This window comes from Engystomops pustulosus, chromosome 2 (genome assembly GCF_040894005.1).
Source record: "Engystomops pustulosus chromosome 2, aEngPut4.maternal, whole genome shotgun sequence".
Lineage (NCBI taxonomy): Eukaryota > Metazoa > Chordata > Amphibia > Anura > Leptodactylidae > Engystomops > Engystomops pustulosus.
The window spans coordinates 237224711-237238980 of NC_092412.1; the positions used below are offsets into that span (position 1 = coordinate 237224711).

General features: G+C 40.4%; 1 protein-coding gene across 15 annotated transcripts in view; it reads right to left on the reverse strand.

Moving 5' to 3' along the window:
- ROBO2 (roundabout guidance receptor 2) overlaps window positions 1-14270 on the reverse strand; it is a 766105-nt gene that overhangs the window by 83349 nt on the left and 668486 nt on the right. For 12 of the 15 annotated variants that reach the window (XM_072138549.1, XM_072138552.1, XM_072138553.1 and 9 more), the window contains exons 6-8: window positions 11993-12120; window positions 8412-8423; window positions 2759-2883 (exon numbers count right to left, since the gene is read on the reverse strand). In XM_072138549.1, coding sequence (XP_071994650.1) covers window positions 2759-2883; window positions 8412-8423; window positions 11993-12120 — 265 coding nt within the window. The remainder of the gene's footprint in view (window positions 1-2758; window positions 2884-8411; window positions 8424-11992; window positions 12121-14270) is intronic. The other 3 variants (XM_072138545.1, XM_072138558.1, XM_072138555.1) reach the window with 1 other exon arrangement.

Genomic DNA, 14270 nt, shown 5'->3' on the forward strand with positions numbered 1-14270 from the left:
TTCTCCGTATAATGAAGTGATGGATGTCCACTTTACAGGATTCACGTGCGCCACTACAGAACCTCTTCACATAAACATTAGCGCAGCGATGAGGGGACGCGGCTTCTCCTCATCTCACTATCTGCACTCTCTGCATCCGATTAACACAGAATTAGGGAACCCAAAGTGGGGGCACAATGTGTAATATCTACATTCTCTCTGTGGAAGGCTATAGAGCAGTTATTAAAGGGATGGGCAATGTTATCTGCAGGCAGCATGTTATATAGCAGGACGAGTGGAGCAGATTATACATAGTGTCCTATCTGCAGGTAGCAGGTTATATAGCAGGGCGAGTGGAGACGATTAAACATAGTGTCCTATCTGCAGGTAGCAGAATATATAGTAGGAGAGGCTGGGTTGTTTGTACATATTGTCCTTTCTACAGGCGGAATGTTATAGAGCAATTGTTAAAGGTAAAGGTTACACTATCTTCAGGTAACATGATATAGATGTATATATTATGGAAAAGGGGTATCGGGTGGACCTGGATAGATTGTATAAAGTGTCCTTTCTGCAAGCAGCAAGTTATAGAGCAGGAAGAGCTGAGCAGTTTGTATAGTGTCCTATCTGCAGGCAGTATGTTATAGAACAGAAGGAGATGAGCAGTTTGTATAGTGTCCTACCTGCAGGCAGCATGTTATATAGCACAACGAGCTGTGCAGATTGTACAGTGTCCTATCTGCAGGCAGCATGTTATAGAGCAGGAGGGGCTGAGCAGATTGTACATAGTGTCCTATCTGCAGGCAGCATGTTATAGAGCAGGAAGAGCTGAGAAGATTGTATATAGTGTCCTATCTACCGGCAGCACATTATAGAACAGAAAGAGCTGAGTAGATTGATGTTTTATGGGTATACATCCAGTATATTTTATTGATCTAAATCTCTGGTAAGCATTGGTTAGGAGTCCTGTCGGCAGTCCTACATAGTGATACAGCTTGTCCTGCGTAAAACCAAGAAATCTTAATTAATGTATAAGACCATCCACTAGTCTTCTTCCCCAAGACTGAACAGAAATTTAGATAAACCGTTACTTATCAAGTGATACTAAGTATTATTCCACAATACAATGTATCTGCGCAGTCACTGGCTGATGTCTCTGCTCATTGGCTGAAATGACCATTTTTATCTTTTACTTAAGCTACATGGACATAATATAATAGGGAACGGCTTGTTCCATGAACGCTGCCACTCCTGTCCAGGGGTTGTTTCTGGTATTACAGCTTAACCACATTTATTTTAATAATTCGGGGACTTATGAACAAAGCTTGTTATGTGATTCAATAGAATCCGCCAATAAAAGGGTTAACAGCTGCTGATCTCGTTTGCTGTAATGAAATGTTATATAATTTCTGTTAATGAGAGTCGGGGGTCTTTCTTTTGGTTTAGGGTCTGGGCTAATATTGAATATATAGTTCCATGAATGCAAAGAGCTGACAGGGGTATAGCCTCCCCCCCACAGAGGTGTAATAACACAACAGTAATGGGGGATCAGGTTGTCGTTATCTGGCTTCAGGGTCTTCTACTTTCCAGTCCAATTTGTCTCTTTTGAAGGATAATTCTTCATTTCGCCCTACACCAGGGCAGCCACATTGTCCGTCAGGACGGGTTATCAATCTATGACAATCAGCAATATCGTATTGATTTTTTTGGGGTTTTGATAAAAGATCACATTGCCCAAAACGCTTACGGGGGGTTGTGTATTGAAATGTGTGATAAACTACCGTGTCCTGTCCTGATCCGGGGGTCATTCTTCATTTCCTTTCAATAGATAATTGTCATGTGTTTATGTATTCTTGTATTTATTTATTTTGGAATGATACAATGTTTCAGTAAATAATACAAATACTAAATCACCTGTCAGTTATAAGGTAGATACTACAAGGGAAAGGTAGGGGGGAATCCGAAAGATAGTATAAATATTTACAGGCGGTCCCCTAGTTAAGAACACCTGACTTACAGATGGCCCCTAGTTACAAACGGACCTCTGAATGTTGGTAATTTCCTGTACATTAGCCCTTGGCTACAATAATCAGCTATAACAGTTATCACAGGTGTCTGTAATGAAGCTTTAGTGTTAATCCTGGTTCTTACGACAATCCAACATTTTTTAATATCCAATTGTCACAGAGACCAAAAAAAATTCTGTCTGGGGTTACAATTATAAAATATACAACTCCGACTTACATACAAATTCAACTTAAGTACAAACCCAAGGAACCTATCTTGTACATAACCCGGGGACTGCCTGTATAGTGAAAACACACAATTAGTGAAGACTGAAGCAATTTAATGGAGCAATGGGGATGGGAGAACATAGAAGGCTGAGGAGCCCTTCTACCTTACACTCTTGGTGTCCCCTGGGTTCAGTTTTTTTTTGGTTAAAATTGAAAATGCAATCTGGAGTTTTTAAGTTCCCATCAAAATTTTGATTAATTCCTGATAGAACCCCAAAAACATTGAATCTGTATCTCTACTACTACTGTCGACAGAGCCTTATAATGGCTCCATAGAATAGATATCCAATGGCCATATCTGTAAATTTTGGTAAGATTCAGGAATCATCTAATGTGTGCGGCAAAGTCCTGACTTCTTTTGTATAATAGATATCAAGTGGAAAGAAGCATTGGACATGATTGATTGATTTCAATGTGTGCATGTGACCCACACCCCGAAATATTTTCATATCAGAATTTGTATTTGAGGAAGAAGACCCACGTACCTGACTTCCTTCCTTCTGCCAGAAGACAGCGGGCTGAGGATTTCCTTTGGTTTCACAAGGGAACGTTATGGTCCGTCCCTGAGCCACGATCTGATCCCGTGGCCTCACCACAAACTGAGGGGGAGCTGAGGAAATACAAAAACATCCAGTCAAAAAGGTCTTGACCTAAAGTTCCACATTTCCAGTGTGTACTTAAGTCTATGTAGATACAAAATGTACCACCTGATGCTAATTTTATCTTTTTGATTTTTATTAACTTTTTGTAAATTTTTCTGATGCACAGTCAAAAATTGACAGCAATTTGTCCAGTTCTGTCAATTAGAAGCAATTATAGAAATAACAGAGTCCATTTTTATTCTAAATCAACAAGAGATCCATCTTAGCTGAGATGCCTTATGGTGGAATCACAATGGGGGGGACGGGGCATTATTTATCATGTAACTTTTTGAAGTTGGTTCGAAAGAGATGACGAAGACTTTGAGATGCAACAACTCATAATGAATTGGTGGATCTTCAAGTTTGTCTCAGTTTTCTATGCTCATCAGTTAATTGTTTCGTTGATTTGTAGTTTCGGTACAAATCTGCCGATTTTCTGGCAAAGCATCAAGTACTAGAGATGAGTGGACCCAAAATGTAGGTTCAACGTTCAAGCAGGTTCCTCCTGACCTATACATATTACTGGATGGACAAATAGGTGTCCCCATAGCCTATTCTAGCCATGGCTAGTTGTGAGGAGCGTTAATTTGCCAGATTGGCCAATCTGGAAATATGTCTGGGTTGAAAGGAACAGACCCAAATCCCAAATCGGAGACTCCACTTTGGGTCTGCTCATCTTTAACAAGTACATCTTAGTTTTATAACATTAATATGATATTGATGCTTTTATTATGTATTGATTAAGAAAAAAGTTCCTATGATACCCAAAAATGTTAGCAAACCTCTCCCCCACCAAGTCTATAAATGCAGCACCGGACAAATTACCTCGGGTCTTCTCATATCACTGCTCCCTTGCTACATTCAGTTAGCGCAGGCTTCAATCACTGTCATGCAGAAGCACTGTTATGCTAATATCGGCATCGGAGGGCGAGGGGGACGATATGGAAATCAGTGTGTAGAACATGAATAAGAAGCACAGGCCATGTGTGAGGTGGGCTTTCAAATGTGCGGATGAGAGACCTCAAGGTTAATCACCTCATCTTTAGAGCTGGTACAATGGCGCTCTCAGTGCGGATAAAACAGCAGATAATGAAGAAGCTTTTACAAGTGGAGGACTAAAGTAGCGGAATGCAAATTGCCTCTTTTTTTTTGCCCTTGCGTTTTTTTTTTTTTTGTTGTTGTTTGACTAACTTTATCCATTTTGCTGCTTTGATGACCTTAAAGGATAGCGGTGAAGAGATAGCAGGCTCTGCCGCTGGATAACAATCACCTCCCAGAAAGCTAAAATCAGGCTTAGAAACATAATAAGATTTTTTTTTTAATTTTACATTATGTAAAATAATATGTGGATATAATTGGTAATTTGGTGGCTGTATACTATGTATAGGAGGGTGGAAATTGTTATATTATAGACTATGCTATGTGAGAGTGATCGGGTAAACTCTACTTCCTCTTCCTGCCCCAACACAACAGGAAATGACTGTATCAGCCAATTAAAGCCCTCTATAGTGACCACATCAGTCACTGATTGGCTGTGCAGGATAATAGGACCAGCTGACTATCTAATGTCCATCGGGATGTTATAATCTTTCCAATAATAGATGTTGGGGAATAAAAGGATCAGGATTATATGAAGCTTTTTTTGTCTTTGTTCTTTATCTTTGATGAAATCCACTCTGACCAGGATGTATTTCCTTGCACCTTCTCCTCCTCCTAGAACCTCAGCACCGATGACAAAGCTTTCAGGCCCGGGAGCCGTCTCCTAGAGGGGGTCCCTATCGGATGAGGCATTTACAACATGTATATGTTTTGTCATGTCTGATAAATATTTTAGGAGAAGTAAATAATATATCACCATTATGAATGTATTAAACAGGACGCTACATGCGGCTTTACAGAAAGGTTTTCTGCTTTGGTGAGAATTTGTCACTGTCAGTAGCCGAAAAAGTGATGGATTGGAGACGTGACCTTATACAAAGCGAATTAAAATAGTGTCTGTCAACATCTGAGCGAGACGTAATAATCAATAGGAACGCAGGGGACGCTTATTAGGAGCCTTAAGGAGCCTTGTTACCAGCTCTTAATCCATTTATCTTATCAAAGGATAAATATTGCATTGTTCTGGTCAATATCGGGGAATGGAAATACCTCACAGGGTTTCATATGAAAGAGCATATCCCTTACACACCCTCCTTACTTGTTATATCAGGGAGTGTGTTGGTCATGGGTGGTCTCACCCCCAGCTCTTATCTCAATTAGAGTCAAGAGATTAGAGAATTGTGGAGATATATGGACATATCCTGGTTAGTGATATGTAAGATTAAGTGGAGAAAGGGCACAGAGATTCCCATATTCTTGTTTGAGGGACATGCAGCCAAAGCCACCTAGAATATATTTACCATCAGTATTACACATGTTATATCCTATCATCGGGAGGAAAGAACAAAGCGATTCAGAGCACATGCACCCTGAGCTGAGCCAAATGTGCATGTCTATAGGTGGTCAGGAGGAATCTAAGGTGTACGGCTAAGTAACGAAATTACTACTTGGATGAATTTAAAGGAAATCTACCATCAAAACCAAGACAAAAAAACAAGACACTTTCTCAACGATCCAGGGACAGTCACGGTGGTAATGTTCTTATATTTCTTATCCATGGCCTCCTTCATTATAAAATCAACTTTTAAAATTATGCCAATGAGCCTAAAGTGCTTTGAGGGGTGAGGGGGGGGGGTGTTGTTGCCAGAGCCTCTCTTTTCTGTAGCTTCACAGGCTGTTGCATGGTGCAGAAGCACTTCCCCCTCTCCCACTGTGTGATGAAACTTCCAGCAATATTACATCAGGCAGATGGATCAGAGGCACAGGGGGATGTGTAACAGCCCGTGCAGCCTGATTCTGGAGGGGCTCTGGTAAAACCCCCGGGAGCACTTCAGGCTCATTTACATGATTGTAAAATCTGACTTTAGAAGGAAGGAGGCCATGGATAAGAAACATAAGAAGATTACCAAAGTCACGGTGCCTGGATCTAGGAGTAAGTGTCCCTGGTTTAATGGTAGATTTCATTAATGGTATAGTGGTGGTTGGATCCAAGATAGGGAATAACTAGCTGATTGGTGAATGATCCCCACATATCACAAGACAGGGACTCTCAGCTCTCCGGAAATCAGGGACCTCATTCTCCCTAATGGGTGGAGTGGAAGGACGCGCATGCGTTTGCTGAGCTCGGCCATTCCCTTCATTCCATACAACTGAATGGAGTGGCAGTGCCATGCCCGTCCCGCTGCTCCACCCATCAGTGAGAGCAGGATCCCCATTCTCTAGAGAGCTGGACTCCCGTTCTCACTGATGGGTGGAGCTTCAGGACCTGCTCTCTTGTGTTCGGTGTTCTATGGTGGTCCCTGCAGTTTTACCATCACTGATCAGCTCCTTACCCCCTATCCTGTGTATATGGGATTACATAAATACCGGAAACACTCCCTTACAGGTTTTCCATAGGACATTTCTAGCTTACTGTATATCAGTTGTCAGTTTTCCCAGACACTAATCAGAAAACATTGCAATTTTTCCCTTGACCTAGTCCTTAGGGGAGATGCTCTTTCAGGGAGGGGGGATGAGAAATGTCTATGTGCAGCCATTGTTTCCCTGTCAGTAACCTGCACTTGGATTTATCATAGAAACTTTCCCTTCTACCTGAGGAAATATTTAATTCATGGCGGAACATATGTGCCTGGGGCTGAAGGGCTTCAAACAAATACATTTTCCAAAGCCCTTTTTCCAGTCATATTTTATTCAGAGAGTGAAAAGATTGCGCTGCCGACCTCTGGACAGGAAGCTTAATTGCAAAATCATTTCAGCTTAGACATTTATGACAATGTTTCCTTAGAGCGGCTCCTCGGGGGCCGTCTTACCCCTTTAGCATGGTTTATTAAACAGTAAAGGAGTTTCATAAACTTCCAGATATTGTGCTCAGGGTGAGGAGGGTCGGCCCTCACCTCTGTCATGGAGATACAGAACTATTAGAACCGCATTTATATAAAGTGATAGAAATATCCAGGTCTCACTGCAGACACAGATTGTTCCACATCATCGGGAAATATACATTCTAATTCAGTTTTTTCTGTCTCTTTAGATTTTGTGCAGAAAGAAGAGCTGAAAACAACTACATGGGGTTACACTGTAATCTGTACGTTATAGAGGGTAAAGTGCTTCCCAAAGGCTAACGCTGCTGTAAGGTGCTGTTCACACTGCTCATGTTTCCCGTTTCATACTACTCATACACTGTGTGTTTCCAAAACATTTTGTGTTTTGTGCCTCAGAATTTTTTATATCCAAGCAGCCTGTTATTGACCATAAGAGGCTGAGCAGATTGTACATAGGGTCCAATCTACCGGCAGAATGTTATAGAGCAGGAGGAACTGAAAAGATTCTACATAGTGTCCTATCTGCAGGCAGCATGTTATACCGCAGGAGCAGTTGAACATGTTGTACACATTGACCTACCTGAAGGAAGTGTCTTATAGAGCAGGTGGAGCTGAGCAGATTGTGCATAGTGTCCTATCTGCAGGCAGCATGTTATAGAGCAGGAGGAGCTGAGCAGATTGTACATAGTGTCCTATCTACAAGCAGCATGTTATAGAGCAGGAGGAGCTGAGCAGATTGTACATAGTGTCCTATCTGCAGACAACATGTTATAGAGGAGGAGGAGCTGAGCAGATTGTCCATAATGTCCTATCTGCAGGCAGCATGTTATAGAGCAGGAGGAGCTGAGCACATTGTACATAGTGTCCTATCTGCAGGCAACAAGATATAGAGTAGGAGGAGCTGAGCAAATTGTACATAGTGTCCTATCTGCAGGCAGTATGTTACAGAGTAGGAGGAGTTGAGCAGATTGTACGTAGTGTCCTATCTGCAGGCAGCATGTTATAGAGCTGGAGGAGCTCAGCAGATTGTACATAGTGTCCTATCTGCAGGCAGCATGTTATAGAGCAGGAGGAGCTGAGCAGATTGTACATAGTGTTATATCTGCAGGCAGCATGTTATAGAGCAGGAGGAGCTGAGCAGATTGTACACAGTGTCCTATCTGCAGGCAGCATGTTATAGAGCAGGAGGAGCTCAGCAGATTGTACATATTGTCCTATCTGCAGACAGCATGTTATAGAGCAGGAGGAGCTTAGCAGGTTATATATAATGACTGGAGATAGAAATAATCATCTTCTATATATCATAGTTATCTTTTAAGCTCCAAACTGTCAATGAAGTAATTTTAGTTTTCTGGGGGGATATTTAAATATTCCATAATATTGGGGTGTAAGGTGCACCAAAGATCCCGTAAGTGAGCATCATACCAGTTATGTCATCATTGCAAATAATATAGAGCAGAAGCAACAAATAGCGAAAGCTCCACCCCAGAGCATGAGCCCGGAATGATCCAGAATATAAATGAGAGATGGAGCAATGCAAAATGTCATGCTAACACAGGAGAAGGATGGCTACTTACCAACAGGGCGAACTGAAGGAATACAATGGTGGTGAGAGAACATAAAAAGAAAATTAAAAGAAAGTCTGTCAGAATGTGACATGCAATACTACACGGCTATAGTGGCTACAGCCCCCGCAGTCTCCGGGGCATGCAAGGAATAAGAAAATAAACTTTATAAAAGTGGAAATAAATCATATAAAATCTAGTGCTACTACATGAAAAAGTATAATGCATTAAACAATGTATCCCCTGTGCTGGAACTATTACCAACCACTGGGGGGATGTAACAGTCCATCCATCCATCTATCTATCTATCTATCTATCTATCTATCTATCTATCTCCTATCTATCTATCTATCTATCTATCTATCTATCTATCTATCTATCTATCTATCTGTATCTATCTATCTATCCATCTATCTATCTCATATCTATCTATCTATCTATCTATCTATCTCATATCTATCTATCTATCTATCTATCTCATATCTATCTATCTATCTATCTATCTATCTCATATCTATCTATCTATCTATCTATCTATCTCATATTTATCTATCTATCTATCTATCTATCTATCTATCTCATATCTATCTATCTATCTATCTATCTATCTATCTCATATCTATCTATCTATCTCATATCTATCTATCTATCTATCTATCTCATATCTATCTATCTCATATCTATCTATCAATCTATCTATCTCATATCTATCTATCTATCTCATATTTATCTATCTATCTATCTCATATCTATCTATCTATCTATCTATCTATCTATCTATCTATCTATTTATATATCTATCTCATATTTATCTATCTATCTATCTATCTATCTATCTATCTCATATCTATCTATCTCATATCTATATATCTATCTCATATCTATCTATCTATCTATCTATCTCATATCTATCTATCTATCTATCTATCTCATATCTATCTATCTATCTCATATCTATCTATCTATCTATCTATCTATCTATCTATCTCATATCTATCTATCTCATATTTATCTATCTATCTATCTATCTCATATCTATCTATCTATCTATCTATCTATCTATCTATCTATCTCATATCTATCTATCTATCTCATATCTATCTATCTATCGTTCTATCTATCTATCTATCTATCTATCTATCTCATATCTATCTATCTATCTTTCTATCTATCTATCTCATATCTATCTATCTATCTATCTATCTCATATCTATCTATCTATCTATCTCATATCTATCTATTTATCTCATATCTATCTATCTATCTCATATCTATCTATCTATCTATCTATCTATCTATCTATCTATCTATCTATCTATCTCATATCTATCTATCTCATATCTATCCATCTCATATCTATCCATCTCATATCTATCCATCTCATATCTATCTATCTATCTATCTATCCATCTCATATCTATCCATCTCATATCTATCCATCTCATATCTATCTATCTATCTATCTATCTATCTATCTCATATCTATCCATCCACATATACCCATAGAGGAGAAGCAGGAGCCCCAATGTACATCATTTCCATACTCTGCACCAGTATAATGCACCTAGTAAAACATTTTGCCAATATAATGAGCCCAATGCCCTGAACGTTACTCTGGCCGCCCCTGAGTGGGATCTGTGTTGGGCTCTTTGTAAAGCTGCAAAATGAGACTTTTTATTGAACAACCACAAGCAGATAATTATGTATCAAAGCGGAAAAGTGAGAAAATGATCAAAATCAGCGGCAGAATTCCTCCACCTACATGTGATATATCAGAGCATATGGCAGATGTTCAGGCAAATCGCTTTCATCTCTGAGAATTAACCCCTGCGTGGATTCCCTATATCTCCCGGCCGCCGCTGCGATTCCATCTCCGATGTTCACAAAGGTTTACATATGATGTATTGTGTTAAAAAAGAGCATGAAATGTGCTAAAAATACTTTTATTAACCTTATAACAGCTTGCATGATAGCACTAAGCATGCGCCACTAAACTGTGAAATAGCGTTCCCGCCGAGTGGAGAAAAAATCATTCGCAGCAATTTCATCCCGGAATGGAAAAATGATATTTATCAGATCTGCCCAATTCCTTGAATATCTGAGTTTAATGATAAGGCGCATTATTCTTTGTAAAAATAACATATTTTTAGATGGTAAATTTTTTTTTTACCTAAAAAAAATTCGGATTTTTTTTACTTTTTTTTACCTAGATGGAAAAGTCATCATTTAATTGGGGAAAAGTCATCAGGACTTCGAAGTGCCAGTAATTGGGGTTATTGTAAACATCTCCATGACAATTGGGTTTGGAGGGGTGTGAAGAAGACGTGGCCTGGCATGAATGTCCCACACCGGCACAATCTATATAACTTGTGATCTTTCAGGAGTAAAAATTCAAAGGACGCGGCAGGCAGGGTCGGGCCTTGAGTTGTGCGCTAGCGTAGCCACACTGCTGAATATATTGGCCTGACCCCTCCTGGCTTGGATAATATCACAAGGAACACATACATCATTTTGATGACTTGCCTAGACTGTGGGACATCAGTCAAGTCAGGAGGGGACATCCTAGTGTCACTGTTCTCTACCCCATGACTCCGCAGGTCATTTGCATAAGGTATATATTTGTTTATGTTCAAAGATCTTTTGATAGGGTTCCTAAAAGTGTTTACACCTAGAAGGGGGTTGATGGGGCTTCTAAAAGCTTGACACCTAGAAAGGGGTCCATGGGGTTCCTAAAAGTGTTTACACCTAGAAGTGGGTTGATGGGGCTTCTAAAAGCTCGACATCTAGAAAGGGGTTCATAGGTTTCCTAGAAGTTGGACACCTAGAAGTGAGTCGATGGGGTCCCTAGAAGTTGGACACCTAAAGGGGTTTGATGGTGTTTCTAGTAGTTGGACACCTAGAGTAGGGTCAATGGGATTCTAAGAGGCTGGACACATAGAAGGGGATCAATGTGGTTCCTAGAAGTTGGACAACTAGAATTGAGTTGATGTAGTTCCTAGAAGTTGAACACCTACAGGGGGGTTGATTGTGTTTCCTGAAGCTGGACACCTACAGGGGTTTGATGGTGTTACTAGTAGTTGGACACCTAGAGGGGACACCTGGAGGGGTCAATGGGATTCTAAGAGGCTGGACACATTGAAGGGGATCAATGAGGTTCCTAGAAGTTGGACAACTAGAAGGGCTTTGATAGAGATCCTAGAAGTTGTACACCAAGAAGCGAGTCGATGGTGTTCCTAGAATTTGGACACCTACAGGGGGGTTGACGGTGTTCCTAGAAGTTGAACTCCTAGAAGGGGGTCAATGGGGTTCTTAGAGGTGGAACGTTGGAGTTCCTAGAAATTTGACACTTAGAAGTGGGTGAATTGGGTTCTGAGAAATTGGACACCTAGAAGTGTATTGATGGATTTCCTATAATTTGGGCACCCTGAAATCACTAGTCGTCACTAATCTGGTTGATAGACCATCATTTGCTGAATAACCCTTTAATTCCTCGAACCAATCGCATGAATACCAATAATGACACTCAATATAACTTCCGGAATGTACAAGTATCAGTAAGAAACAGTCAGCAGAGTGCACAGGATTATACCTACCTCTTACTGTGAGAGTTGCCGACGCTTCCACTTTACCAACCCGGTTCTCCGAAATACACGTGTACGTCCCTTCATCCACACTGCCAGCCTTCTTAATCCGCAAAGTGTAATCATCCTTGATGTCATATCTAGAGGCATAAAAAATGGGAAATCTTAATGTAATAATATCATTTTTTTCCAGCAGATGCTCCTTTACCTAAAACCTATAGATTCATCCCGGATGAACCTGTTAGCGCCATTCATCGCCGCCTTTAATAATTTCACGCCAGCATAAATCTCCCTGACACTTTTATTACTCTATGCATTAGTTAAAAACTTTGAGGCAATAAAATTAGTGTTGCCATGTGCTGCGGGTATTACGCTGTTATGAATAATATCACTTTGTTCTGTGCGGTGTGGGTGACATGACAAATGAAGGTGATCAGTTCTGGATATGACACGTGGCGCGCGCTCCCTGACGCTGTAAGCGTTACGTTGTTCTGCTTTCGTGGCTTTCCAATCTATTTAATCATCACTATTCTCTGATAAAAACCTTTTAGTCCCTTTGGAGAACAAGATCACATTAGTTTTACCTCGCATGATGGAGCCTCCAGCATAATCAACATAATTCACGTGTTCTAAAGTCTGCCGGGGCATTGCACTGGAACTACAAGGCCCAGCACAAACATTACATCCCCCTCCCCCAAGGTGTAAATTATTGTACAAATGTATGAGACATGACCTGATTAAATTAGGTTTATTTATTCAATTGTAAATAACAAACATCACTGTGTGTATTATCCCTGTACTGTGACATCACTGTGTGTATTATCTCTGTACTGTGACATCACTGTGTGTATTATCCGTGTACTGTGACATCGCTGTGTGTATTATCTCTGTACTGTGACATCACTGTGTGTATGATCCATGTACTGTGACATCACTGTGTGTAATATCCCTGTACTGTGACATCACTGTGTGTAATATCTCTGTACTGTGACATCACTGTGTGTATTATCCCTGTACTGTGACATCACTGTGTGTATTATCTCTGTACTGTGACATCACTGTGTGTATTATCCCTGTACTGTGACATCCCTGAGTGTATTATCCCTGTACTGTGACATCACTGTGTGTATTATCCCTGTACGGTGACATCACTGTGTGTATTATCCCTGTACTGTGACATCACTGTGTATATTATCCTTGTACTGTGACATCACTGTGTGTATTATCACTGTACTGTGAAATCACTGTGTGTATTATCCCTGTACTGTGACATCGCTGTGTGTATTATCCCTGTACTGTGACATCACTGTCTGTATTATCCCTGTACTGTGACATCACTGTGTGTATTCTCTCTGTATTGTGACATCACTGTGTGTATTTTCTCTGTACTGTGACATCGCTGTGTATTATCCCTGTACTGTGACATCACTGTGTGTATTATCTCTGTACTGTGACATCACTGTGTGCATTATTCCTGTACTGTGACATCACTGTGTGTATTATCCCTGTACTGTGACATCTCTGTGTGTATTATCCCTGTACTGCGACATCACTGTGTGTATTATCCCTGTACTGTGACATCACTGTGTATTATCTCTGTACTGTGACATCACTGTGTGTATTATCCCTGTACTGTGACATCACTGTGTGGATTATCCCTGTACTGTGACATCACTGTGTGGATTATCCCTGTACTATGACATCACTGTGTGTATTATCCCTGTACTGTGACATCACTGTGTGTATTATCCATGTACTGTGACATCACTGTGTGTATTATCCCTGTACTGTGACATCACTGTGTGTATTATCTCTGTACTGTGACATCACTGTGTGTATTATCTCTGTACTGTGCAAAGAGGACAAGAGAGCATGTGTACAGTAGCAAACAAATAAAGAATCACTTTATTGAAAAATGGACACAAGACAATATCAGCAAGACAAACAATGTATAAAACCAATTAAAAAGGAATGCACCCTGGTGCACCCATCAATCCTGAAACAGCCGGAGCCCGACACCTGATAATGACGGGATGTCCGAACCTGAGTCCCACAACACCATCTCACAGCTCAAATAAATGGAAATGACACAAATGGGACATGTGTCTGCGGGAGAAAGTTATACCAACATGTACCAACATATAATCTGGTCAGTGAATGAATAGTGAGAAGCACAGATGTGCAAGAAGTTCTCTGTCCCTGGATGTGTAATGTACAATGATGGACCCACAAGGCACAGTGCTCAAACGATAATTACCATGAGGTGTGAGACGGCGGTGAGGACCCAGGA